Here is a 12,178-nt window from a genome sequence, read left to right as displayed (position 1 = left end):
CTATATTCAGCTCTAAAGTTGAAGTAGCAATTTGTCCATAAAAATATTAATTTCATTACCCATTTGAAAGAATAGCATAACATGTAAACCCATTTTTCCTTTTTCTTGCTGTAGTATGCCACATTGTGACCAACTTTAAGTGTTAGATCCAACTTTTCTCTTTTACGACCCCCTCTGGAAGTTGGAAAAAAAAGAAAAAGGGAGACAACAATGGCAGGTCTATACGGACAATTCTCTCAACCTCGTGGCTTGGTTTCCACTCTGACATACACCATCAACTGTGAGACCTTAAAGAGATGTGCCTCTCCTGATAATATTCAGTGAATTAATTTAGGCACAGGTGGACTCCCATCAAGTTGTAGAAGCATCTCAAGGACCATTGATAGAAGTAGGATGCACCAGGGCTCAATTGCAAGCATCATAAGTGAATATGTAAATACAATATTTCAGTCTTTTATCTTTTATACATTTCCAAAACACTCCAAACACCTGTGGTGTGTTGGAGTATTGTGTGTAGATTGATGGGGAAATAAATTAATTGAATCCATTTTAAGATGAGTCTGAAACATAACAAAATGTGGAAAACTTGAAAGGGTCTGAAAACTTTCCAGTTGCACTGTATAGGCAAAAGGCATGCATTTAGAGCACAAAAAGGGAAATGCAGTTCAGTTTAAAAAATAGGCCGACCTGATTTACCAGATCTACTTAGGAGCCCCAATGTACAGAATTAATAGCTGCCAGCCAATCAGAAAATGTGTATCAATAATATGTCTTGTAATTTTCTTTAAAAGTTGCCATAGGTATTTTTGTATTTTAATTAAATAGCCTACATTTTTTACATCAGTATTTTCTATTTTATTTTGTTAAATTGTATGAGCCAGTATTTGTAGTTTGTGACAAAATAGTTGGATGTATTTGCGCCCACCTCTGGAGACACTATGAAGTACCTTGCAATTGAAACAATCAGTAAAAATTGCATGTAGTGCCCTGCAGTCTTCCTCACCAGTGCCCTCTAGGGAATTAGATAAGGTTTTCCTGAAATCAGCGTCATGATGACAGTCTGGCTGCTGCTGCCAAATACTTTTTAACCCTTAAGGGTGTACTGCCACACCGGTGTGATGGATGAATGTTGGAAAATGAATGTCTAAAGAATATCTGGGTTCAACATAGAATTTTAAACACTGAATTGTTGCAGAATGGAATCTTTTGTTAGAATGTTCAAAAACTCACTAATATTAAGTTTCTGGGACAGATAATTTAGGCTAATATTTAGCTGGCATTTTGATGTAATCTCAATGTTTTCATTGTTAGCATTACTTACAAAAATGGTACATTTAGCAGAATTTCAAATATCTTCCTGGAGAAGGTTCCCTACCTTTTTCTTTAAGTCAGGTGACTTAACTTTTAGTTCACTGCTTGTTTTACCAGAGGGCTTGTCATAGTTTTGGATTGCCTAATAATACAGTGTTCATTTTCAAGGATAAAAATGATTTCATAATTCTTTAATAGTTTTTTGTATGTTGGAGCCCCATCTTGATAGGGGCCCCTGCCCTTAAAACAGTCAAAGTCTGCCATGCTGATCTAGCGATTTGAAAGGTTTCCAGTAAATGTGTGCCCTTTGGGTCAGAAAGCAATGTGTGAGCCTTATAACCTATGCCACCACTAAACAACAATGTGCTGAATGAATAAAGGAAGAGGTTATTCTAAAAATATGTGAAAGATGTGATTATGACTCTCAACCTGACAACCCTTAACCTTTAACCTCTTGTGTTGTATGCCCACTGACGGAAAACTTAAGACAATATCTTCAATTAAACATATTGAACCATAGTTGTTTCCATATACACAATTATGTATAATAATAAAAGCCTGAAATACACATTTATAAGTTGTCTGTTCAACAGTGGAATCTATTTCACACAACATATGCTTATTACATTAATCTGCCTGCCCCCCCCCCCCCATCCCCCTCCCTTCAAACATCCATCCTTCTGAAAATCCCAAGAGGAAAGAATTATTTCCTCATGTTCAGTGTGTGAAAAGTTACAGTACTCCCTGCTGCTTGGTGCTTCCGACACCGCCTCCAAAATAGCCATTGTGCTGGTGAAATCACCCCTGCCCCATATTTCTAAACACAGGGGCAGGTCATATTGAGATCTGAAGCACCCTAGTGGTTCATTCGTCTCATCCATTGTGACTGAGGTTGTCTGACTCTCAGAGATTCCAGTGTTTCAAGCGAACTCTTCCAAACAGACACAGCTGATTAGCCATGCCTGCTGACTACTCTGGAACCTGGGACTTTGTTAGTCATGAAAACTTTGAAGGTTACATGAATGCCCTAGGTGAGTACGGAGCTTTCATTCATTTCCCATTTGGTCCTATTTGGTTGCAAAACTATTTGGTTCTCATCAGTTCCATATCTCATTTGTTTCAAATCTCAAAATTTTTGGTTTTCTGTTTCTTTTCCAAGTATGGTAACATTACTAAATCACAGATATAACCATTTGACAGGATATTAAATCATTGTAGAAGTAGTAGAACTAGTAGTAGTAGTAGTAGTAGTAGTAGTAGTAGATCACTGGCAGCGGCAATCAAGCAATCCCTGTCAAGCTTTGGTAAGACAATCTACAATAGGTTGTTGTGCCCCAGAAAAAAAATTGATGTCTCTCTCAGATTGCCTGGTAAAGTTTCATAGCATGATGTAGAGTAAAATTGACGATAATCTTTGTGTGCAGTAAAGCAGCAAATTGTGATTGATAACAATGATGTCTAATTATAATTTTATTTTGTTTTAAATGGCAGTGTTGAGTTTCATCTTTTTAGAGAACTCTGCATGCAATTCAAATGCAAAAATTGCACTGTTCAGTCAGTCCATGAGAATTCAGAATTGCTAGACAAGTGTCTTGCAGCTGTGAACTGAACACATTCCTTCTCCATAGAGTTGCATTCTTATCTCATATTCCAGTGTGATGCCCCTCAGATCCATTCATGTACATAGCGGAATCTTGGGGTTGTAAAGCTATGTTCCAATGCAATTATTTCATAAAATATATGTCAAATAGGGAATTTAGGATGTTCGTTTTTTAACATTAATATTTCATGAATATTTTTTCCTTCATGCAGGTATCGACTTTGCCACTCGCAAGATTGCCAACATGTTGAAACCTCAGAAAGTTATTGAACAAGATGGTGACTCCTTCTCAATCAAAACTCTAACTACTTTCAAAAACTTATCCTGCTCATTCAAGATTGGTGAGGAGTTTGAAGAAGTGACAAAAGGCATGGACAACAGGAAATGCCAGGTCAGAGTTATAGTAACATATAATTGCACTGTATCTTAGCATCTTAGTGTACAAGTCAGGGAGTCATACACCAACTGTAACAAACTCATTGTTTTTTCTACAGTCAACTGTCAACTGGGACGGTGACAAACTGGTATGTATCCAGAAGGGTGAAAAAAAGAACAGAGGGTGGACTCATTGGATAGAAGGAGACCAACTCTTTCTGGTAGGTTATGTCAATGTAACTTATACAGGAGACCTAACCGTTTCAGAATGCATAGCCCGCAACTGACTGTGATTCCTTCCTCTTCATCTTACAGGAATTGCAATGTGAAAACCAGGTTTCCAAGCAAATCTACAAAAAGAGTGCCTAGCTTATCGCATGGTCTAATGATCAAATGATGGATTTTTACATTGGAGCATATAGCGGATAATATCTTTTATGATGTACACACCCTGGAGCGAATAATATTTACTTTTTAAATGTTTCGATTATTGATTAATACGTGAACCCTACATTTTGATTTTCATCCAACAGAATAAAAGAAATAAAATGTACAGCCCCATTTTTTTCTGTTAGCAGTCCCTACTTTTACTTATAACAAGACACTGATTTCTGTAAACTGTTTAAATACAATAAACCTTACATCATGGTGATGTTGTTATTATGTGTTTGTCAAAGTCTTTATGCACTTATACCCCCCACTGATATTTGGTCGACAAGCTCATATCAGCTTCACCAATCCACATTATTTTTTTTCTTGACTATAACCCCACTTGGCTGATATGGAAGATTGGTAAGGTTTGTGTAGGCCCTATTCAGTCATGCTAGCTCCCCCTGAAGTGGAGTTGGCTCAAAGCACTGTGTGAGCATTCGCCAAAAATTCTGAGATTTTTAGTTGGCTGCTGCATGACTTATAACACTATGAGCCTTTTGCGGCGCTTCCTAATGTTCAATAAAAAAAGAAATAGTGCTTCACTGGCCAATATCATGATGTAAATGTAACAACTCAGTGAAATATGACACTGCATCATTATCACATTCTTGGACACACACAAAATGTCAGAATATTTTCAATAGAGGGCAGACACATTTCAATATCTCAAGAATATGGCCAATTTAATTTGAACTGGTGCTTTTGATAGGTTCATAGTTCATTTGTGCTATAAACTTCTTCCTCAAAAGGACAAAACACTTCTTTCAATGTAAGACTTCCAGCTCTATCTCTTCTTAAACCTAAATCGTCTTCAGATTTCATGAGTCTAATTTTGCAGTCCTAATTCTATTTCATGAACTTCAAGCACAGTAGAGTGGGAGATTCAATATATATATATTTTTTATATCTTTATCTGAAAACAATTATACATTAAAATATGGTAAATACCATTAGTACACACAACTAACTTCTCAGATGGTTCAACTATGCAACCCGTCTCCCTATTCCCCACACATCTATCCCTACAAATTTCACTCAGTAAGACATAGCTCATTAAAAAAACCTTTTGTCTGTTTTTGACATAAATGCTGTAAGATTGTAAGATTTTAGATAACACGTGTTTGGGAAAATAACTTATTTCACTAGATGTGCTCTAGTTAAATGAAGGCCTTTATTGGCAACCATGTGCATCATTAGCCTACTCTACTCCAGTTCAATAGGTGTCAGTATTGTCATTGCGAATGTATGGTTTGACAAAAGAGAAGCAACAATTTACCGCGAATTTTCTTTGCTGACCAAACTCATTATTTTTCTCTCATGTCATAGGCTACTCTATTCTCTTGGAATATATAAGATGTGTTTTATCACGTAGTCACTAATGTTGTGAATTATAGTGAATGACCCCTGTAGTCTTTTTTTTTTAATTTGTAGCCTATCTAGCATTGAAATCTGTTGTGAAATGGATGACACGTTAGCTCAAAATCAGGTAAGGACGGCTCAACATAGCAGGTTACACATGCAAACATATATTTAGTACAACGTAGACTGACATAATGTGAATATTACTTTTATGTTTTGTAGAGACTGAAAGCGGCCATCCATTTTACCACGGGACAAATATGTCAAACAATTGCTGCGGATTGTGGGAGTGAGTTTAGCAGACAAACAATCGCTGCAATCGCTGAAACGACATATCGACAATGTGGTAGGATATGCATTATTATAAAACGGTGTTAATGTTAACGTCGTTTCAGCAACTGTACATGACTTATGGAGGTATGTGTAACCGTTTGTTTCCATTGCAGATATTTTTGCTAAAGACTTGGAGTCGTTTGCAAGGTAACACGTGTAGTATTAAGGATGTTGCTTTTCACATGATCGCATCATTGTAAGGGTTATGGTGTCAGCAACGTTATCTGCTTTTTCCAGACACGCCAAAAGAAGCACAATCAATGTGGATGACGTGAAACTTGTTTCAAGGCGAAGCACTGCACTGGTCAGTAAATTCTTCTACACAATTACTGAACGTTGTATATTTTGTGTTGGTGGGTTGTCTGCGAGGACGGCAAAAAGCTGCGACAGGGTTGTTTCCCAAAGCCTGTAATGTGCACTGGGCCAAAACCAATTATGTCAAGACATGGTGGTGGTCTAGTTTCCTGTGTGATCTGAACCTGACTTCTGGCCTCTGAAGTGTCTTCATTAGTGTAGGGCAGTGTTTCTCAAACTTTCAGACCAAGGACCACTTAATCAATAAAAAAAGCCTCACGGACCACCTAACTAAAAATAATAAAATAAATTAGACCTACTTCAATAGTAAATTACACAATAGGCCTACTCACTGAACCACTTTGATTGTATTATTGTGTCAGAGAATTCATATGATTTAAACTGGCATGGCTTACATAGGCAGTGTTGCAGAAATGTTTGGATTTACATACAAGTTGGTTCAATATTGCAAACAACTCCTCTATATTATATTTTACCACGTCTGCTCGCGGACCACTTGGGCTAGCTTGCGGACCACCAGTGGTCCCCGGACCACACTATGAGAAACAATGGTGTAGGGACATGATGTCCTGGAAGCAGTGTTAGTATGCAGAGATCCAGGACCATCAGTAGTTCACAGCATAGTTGATTAATATATCTAGGAAGAAATGGAGCATATGGAACTATGCAGAGGGTACTACTACAGTAGTACACTTTTAAACAAGGCCGAGTATTTGCCTGACGTTTGCTGATCCATTTCTAACTCGAGCCAAGATTGTGTGGCATCAATGGAATGCGAGAATGTAAGCCCTACCCACAGATTGATATTAACATTGCTGCTCTGTCCCCCCACAGTCCACTTATATCCAGCAGAAGAGTGAGGAACTTGCAAGTGCACACCAGGAGCAGAAAGAGAAGCGGAAAAAGAGTAGTGCAAAGAGGAAACACCAGGAAACAGAAGACGACGAGGACTGACCATAGAGTCAAGGCTGTTTGTGTGGAAAGCCCCTGCAAGCATTTGTGTATTTGAATATTGGGTAGCAGCTGTTGACTTGTGTGTTTACTACTTAAAACAAAACACAAATGTCTTCAAGATGTAATTTCTTTTTATTGTAAGGAGGGGGGGAAACACGCACTCACTATGCACGTGCTAGGGAGCTGCAATGGTGGGTTGGAAACAGTATTTTTACTGCCAATTGATCTAACTGTACTTTAACCACATTAATATAAATATAGCTGTCACATTAAAAAAAGACAACTCAATATTTTCATCATACTTAACTCAGACTTCAGTTTCATGTAACTATCTGAACTCATACAAGAATACCTACTGGTATATCAAGCATACACGTTAAAGGCTTAGCAGTAAAAACATTAAGGCTCAACTGTTAATTACCAGACTTGTGTCTCAGTTTTAGGAGCTTCTATTAAGGCCAATTTAATCAATTCTTAGTGTTACAATGCCTTGTGCTCTGGACTCTTGAGAAGGCCATTACCATTTTCCAGTCCACAGTCAATCCAGGGACGCTACAAATATTGCTGAACCCACTGCTGAAGTTAGGGGCTCCACACCCTTCCATCTTCGTCCTTCACAAAACTCAATCTCCCACTCTGGGTTCAGATGGAAACCTCGGTCAGCAGTATCCAAGGCCCCTAAATATGCGGATGCAGTTAGTTTTATGATTGGTATTTCACCAAATGACACAGAAGGGTCAACCAGTTTCAGAGGAGCAAATACCCATTTCAAATCAACATTTTTTTTTTATTAGAGAACTCCCTTCATTGACATGTCATATAAAACACTGAGCAACATTATCTAGGAGGGATTCAAAAAGACATCCACAGCACTCCACATACAAGTCTCACTTACACCATCACTCATGTCCCCCTCAAGAGTCCTCAGAAGTTGTCATCCACATCAAGTTCACACTTACAGGTCAAGTACAAGGAAATAAAGCACACACACCATACAGCATTCAGGATGGGTTATAGAAGCAAGACAAAATATATATCACAACATTCCACTAAACTTGGTGCTATTTTACGCACTTCAGTATACTAAAAGGAGAGGCAGTAGGAGGAGAGCAGGGTTAAAGAAGGAGGGTAGGAAAGGAAGGGAAAAGATCTGGGAGATGTACAAAGTTAACAAAATGTCCATCATAGGGGTCACAAAGGAGGCGCTTGTAGCATCTGAAGCTTCCATTCACACTCGCACCAAAGCCACCACCCATCGCAGTCACATGTGGCGCGCTCTCATCGCACAACCAGTCTTTTCGCTCGCTCGCTCTCTTCCACCCGTTCTTTTGCTCTTTCCATTCTCTCATTCGCAGCGTCACTCTTCGCCACCAACAAGCCATCATCCCCAATCGCACTCAGAGTTCTCAAAATGTCACTTTGCGCAGATCTTGCCATTTGATTTGTTAAAAAAAAAGAAAAACAAAAAAAAGTGGATAAAAAGGGAACACCCACCGTCTTGTCGGCACATGCGAAGGAGATAGCCGTTCTGTGGTGGCAAAGCATTAACGCATGGGGAAGAGGGCAACTGACAGTGACATCAGCCACAGAGTGCTGCCAAACAGGGGCGTCTTCCCAGGAAAGCGGGAGAGATGTGAACTGCAGAAGAGATTTTTGATGAAGGCTTTTTTTTTCCGTAGAAACTTGACTGCAAACAAATTTGAACTTTAAAAAGTAAGCAAGTCTGTTCAGTTTCAACTAGATTCTTCTCAATGCAAGACTGAGCATAAAGGAAAAAACAAATGCAAGAATGTGGTTCGATGTTAACTTGCTCATGCATTTTTTAAGAACCATAACTATACAATACATGCATTTCAGAATCCAGTTGAAATGACAATAAGAGAGAACGTAAAAAGAAAGAAAAGGACATCCTAGGTGGGTTTTACCCCCTGGTTAACAATGATCCACTTCAAACACTCTAAATGAAATTCTGGACAAACATGTCCAAATATACAAAACATTCAATATCCCTCCTCAAAAGTTTGTTTTGTTTATCTCAAAAACACATGACGAAAAAAAAAAAGAAAAAAAAAAGAAATCTCAGAATACTTACCACACACACACACACTACAAACTTTAACAACTCAAATCCCATTACATACCCCACCCTGAGGACTTGGACTCCATGCTGGAGCCGAAGCCAGAGGTGAACCCACTCCCGCTAGTTGTAGAGTTAGAGCCGGTTCCCCACCCAAGACTAGCTGAGCCTGTGCTGTAGTTACTGTTCCCTGAACTATACGTCTGGGTCTCCCCCCGGGTCGAGCTAGTCTGCCCACTCGTGCTGGTGCCAGAGGTGGTGGACTGACCCTGCTGGCTCGCCAGCATGCCCATCATCCCCCAGCTGCTCTGTAGAGCGGCCTGGGCTGCGGCCATCATAGCTGGGTTGAGGTTGAAGGTACCAAAGTTACCCAGGTTGCTAGAGCTGCTACCTCCTATACTACGGCTACTGCCAAACCCCTGGCCGAAGCCATTGCCGAAGCGCCCTGCCCTCTCCATCATTTGCCTACTGTTGTTATGCTTAGGCTCAGCATTGGAGATGTGCACGCTGACTCCTTTGATGATCAGGTCCTCACCACACAGTGCTGCGGCAACCTGGGGAAACATCACACACACAATAGGGTTGCATAATTTATGTGACTGTCATAATATGGCTACAAAAACAACTATTCAAATAATAATAAAAAACAAATAAAAAGTACTCCTTGTCAGTGTGAAGCATACCTGGTCATCAGCAAAGGTGACGAAAGCAAAAGCACGGAAAGGTTTTGGGATGAACACATCAGTAACTTCGCCATATTGCATAAAGAACTGCCTCAGGTCATCGGCAGTCATATCCTCAGTGCATCGACCGACGAACACTTTCCTGCACCTCATGGGCTCGTCGGGACCAGCCTGAAAGCCAAACATATAATCCGTTGGACTAAAGGCCTACCCAAAAAATGGTTGGGTAGGCCAATATGTTTTCTCAAAAGAATAAATGATGTACTCAGAACAGTATTATAGGTCAATTAGAAAGTAACGACCAGAAAAATCTGGTCTGGCAGCTACATACATACATACATACATATATATGTACATACAGTATACACACATACACTCACTTAAGCATCAATAAAAAATACCTTTGAATTAGGGAGCTTGCAGTCACACCATCTTCCATCAATCATGTGACGCTGTGACATCACTTTGTTCTGAGTTTCGTATTCTGTGAACCTCACGAATCCAAAGCCCTTTGAGTTTCCAGTCTTCACATCACGTTTGACCTGAAAATACATTAAACATAAACACTTCTCTTCAACAAATGGACGAGACGCCAGTTACCAGTCACGAAAGGGGGAGGACAATAAGTTATGCAAATTTGGGGACATTACCTGGACCATGATGACTTCCCCAAAAGTGGCAAAATAGTCCTTCAGGTCCTGCTCTGAGGTTTTCCATGGTAACCCTAACACAATCAGGTCTGAGGTCTTCTGGTCCCCCCTTTTCATTTTTGAGGCCAAGGCGGCATCCATCTCATCCATCTTCCTTTTGTTATCTGGAAAACAAAACATCACAGGATTGGAAAGGAACAAAGGGGTCACATTTTGAGAAAGAAGGCCCAAATGTAAAATGACCTGGGGTGATCACGTTCATATGACCCTGGACAGTCAGCTAAAATTACCCAAATGGATCAATAAAGCATTGTACAGCATTAATCGGTGGAAAAGGCTTACACTGCCATATTTATCATTAAGTAGAGTTAGTTTCCCTCTTATCAATAAAGCGCCAATATTGAAGACAAAGAAAATTAAGCAATTTCATGCTTAAACAATAACACTCAATTGGTCTACTTGGTTTTCTTAAACAATACATTGGTTAACATTTTAACATGTGCACTTACCTTTAGGATAGTTAACGACATAGACCAGATTCTGCCATCCATTTTCGGGAGCATGAAGAATTCCTTCCACCAAACGGACCCCTCGCATGCACTGGGACACTGGGCTCCGGAAACGTAGGCCGCAAGCCCCTGGAAACTGTGCAGAGACGCTCGACAGCAATACGGTGCCGTCCTCCTCGGATGGGATTTCCATGGGCTCCTCATTCTCATCTTCCGCCACACGAATATAACACTCGGCCATTTTCATTAGCGACAAAGGTTTTCTCAACACGCGGAATCGGTTACCTAGCAATCAGCGACGAACGTTTCACTGAAACCGCGCAGAACAGCACTCTTGCGCAAACAATGGCAAATCAAGTAACGTTATTTACCTAACAACTTTAAAACGTCCTTATGGCCTAGATTTACTCTGAACCAAATAAGGCACGTTTTGCGTATCGACAACGGTCCTAAAAAGCCGACACGATATATTCCTTTGTTAGCTTACTGGCTAGCAATTTAGCAAAATGCTCATTCACTGACGACGACCTCGTTCTAACAATGTGGTTCACTATCAATGAGCTAGCTAGCTAATGCTAAACACTTAAAACTAGGTTGCGCTACAATCTAAATTCAATAATTGTACTCTGCATTAAACGCAAAAAGCAAGAAATAAAGTTTCCTATATTTTCAATGTAGGTCGATACAGCTAGAAGAGATACTTCAATCCGAAAAAGTATTTGGATTATCAGACCCCGTGCGCTGTACAAGCCGCAATTTGGCTCAAAATGGCATTATCTAAGTCATCCAGGAAGTACGTCATCGTTTGGAAGAACTCATTTTGGCCGTGGGTTGACACAAACAAAAATGGGTTATGATATATCTCCAAAGATACTATTGAGATTATATAAACAATTGAAATGTTAAGGAATGAATTACAAAATTGAAAATAAATCAAAATGTCTTTAAATGGTTGGATTATGGAAGGAAACCTTTCCCTCTGATATTTTTGGGACACCTGTAGTACAGTAATGGTAAAACCCCTTTCAAAATCAAATCGTAACTTCCTACAGCTATTTAGTCCCCCTGGTGGTATACTGTAGATTTATCCAAAGTCTAGGCTACTGTAGGCATTTAGGTAATTAAGCCACATGATTTACCTTGTTTCAGTGGCCAATAGCGAAATTATGTGTATTTTGCTGATTGCTTTCAGTTTTTACAATACAGGAGTCTAGAGACACACTTAAATTATTATTAAATTGATATTTGGACTGGACATGCAATCTAGGCCTATGTTGAGAGCTTTTGTAGCCTAGCCTTTTGTTTGAGCCTCAACAGGACTCTGTCCCAAAGTTAAAACGCAAGATATAAGATAGGCTAAGATACGATTTCCAGTGTTTAAAAACATAAAGTTGGGTACTTAGCCTACAGGGTTATGATAATGACTCCAACCTCCCTGTATTTCATCAGGGTAGTGAACCAATTAAGGCAACACAGTAGGCCTATTCTCGGGCTAAAATATCAGGTTGTGTTACTTTAAAGGGCCAACACGTTTGGGGGTGGAGGACAAGCAAAACAAAATAAAGAAAGAAAGTGTAGCT

General features: G+C 39.5%; 3 protein-coding genes across 5 annotated transcripts; 2 read left to right on the top strand and 1 right to left on the bottom strand.

Annotated features, from left to right (window-relative positions):
- Nucleotides 1-2,150: 2,150 nt before the first annotated feature.
- On the top strand, nt 2,151-3,949 carry rbp7b (retinol binding protein 7b, cellular). Its single transcript, XM_076267606.1, has 4 exons — nt 2,151-2,342; nt 3,124-3,302; nt 3,406-3,507; nt 3,602-3,949. Exons 1-4 carry the CDS (start codon nt 2,270-2,272, stop codon nt 3,653-3,655), a joined length of 408 nt encoding a protein of 135 aa, XP_076123721.1. The 5' UTR covers nt 2,151-2,269; the 3' UTR covers nt 3,656-3,949.
- Nucleotides 3,950-4,985: 1,036 nt separating this feature from the next.
- On the top strand, nt 4,986-6,792 carry cenps (centromere protein S). The gene is made up of 5 exons (XM_076269299.1): nt 4,986-5,204; nt 5,300-5,423; nt 5,524-5,557; nt 5,648-5,714; nt 6,560-6,792. The coding sequence occupies exons 1-5, from the start codon at nt 5,178-5,180 to the stop codon at nt 6,677-6,679; spliced, it is 372 nt and encodes a 123-aa protein (XP_076125414.1). The 5' UTR covers nt 4,986-5,177; the 3' UTR covers nt 6,680-6,792.
- Nucleotides 6,793-11,360, bottom strand: tardbpb (TAR DNA binding protein b). Of its 3 annotated transcripts, XR_012983136.1 has the most exons (6): nt 10,599-11,360; nt 10,090-10,253; nt 9,841-9,981; nt 9,440-9,646; nt 7,575-9,310; nt 6,793-7,357 (listed from the first exon to the last, which is right to left on the bottom strand). XR_012983136.1 is itself a non-coding variant. In XM_076269297.1 (5 exons), exons 1-5 carry the CDS (start codon nt 10,843-10,845, stop codon nt 8,813-8,815), a joined length of 1,257 nt encoding a protein of 418 aa, XP_076125412.1. In that variant the 5' UTR covers nt 10,846-11,360; the 3' UTR covers nt 7,446-8,812. The 3 variants fall into 3 exon arrangements, 2 of the variants coding, with proteins under 2 accessions (XP_076125412.1, XP_076125413.1); XM_076269297.1 differs by lacking the exon at nt 6,793-7,357 and having other exon boundaries at nt 7,446-9,310; XM_076269298.1 differs by lacking the exon at nt 6,793-7,357 and having other exon boundaries at nt 7,446-9,310; nt 9,440-9,610.
- Between the last annotated feature and the right edge of the window lie 818 nt (nt 11,361-12,178).

The sequence above is a fragment of the Alosa pseudoharengus genome, unplaced genomic scaffold (genome assembly GCF_046254945.1).
Source record: "Alosa pseudoharengus isolate Yale_2024_CS ecotype anadromous, Long Island Sound unplaced genomic scaffold, YU_APseudo_1.1 YU_APseudo_1.1_scf_5, whole genome shotgun sequence".
Lineage (NCBI taxonomy): Eukaryota > Metazoa > Chordata > Actinopteri > Clupeiformes > Clupeidae > Alosa > Alosa pseudoharengus.
This window is presented reverse-complemented; position numbering and strand designations above follow the sequence as displayed.

Bases quoted from the DNA above. Each gene is read 5' to 3' on its own strand.
- rbp7b (XM_076267606.1), top strand. From the start codon at position 2,270: ATGCCTGCTGACTACTCTGGAACCTGGGACTTTGTTAGTCATGAAAAC. The intron at 3,303-3,405 runs GTCAGAGTTATA...TTTTTTCTACAG, and splicing joins TGGACAACAGGAAATGCCAG to TCAACTGTCAACTGGGACGG. The intron at 3,508-3,601 runs GTAGGTTATGTC...TTCATCTTACAG, and splicing joins AAGGAGACCAACTCTTTCTG to GAATTGCAATGTGAAAACCA.
- cenps (XM_076269299.1), top strand. From the start codon at position 5,178: ATGGATGACACGTTAGCTCAAAATCAG. The intron at 5,205-5,299 runs GTAAGGACGGCT...TATGTTTTGTAG, and splicing joins ACACGTTAGCTCAAAATCAG to AGACTGAAAGCGGCCATCCA. The intron at 5,558-5,647 runs GTAACACGTGTA...TGCTTTTTCCAG, and splicing joins GACTTGGAGTCGTTTGCAAG to ACACGCCAAAAGAAGCACAA.
- tardbpb (XM_076269297.1), bottom strand. From the start codon at position 10,845: ATGAAAATGGCCGAGTGTTATATTCGTGTGGCGGAAGATGAGAATGAG. The intron at 10,254-10,598 runs GTAAGTGCACAT...TTTGTTTTCCAG, and splicing joins TGTCGTTAACTATCCTAAAG to ATAACAAAAGGAAGATGGAT. The intron at 9,982-10,089 runs GTAATGTCCCCA...ATGTATTTTCAG, and splicing joins GGGAAGTCATCATGGTCCAG to GTCAAACGTGATGTGAAGAC.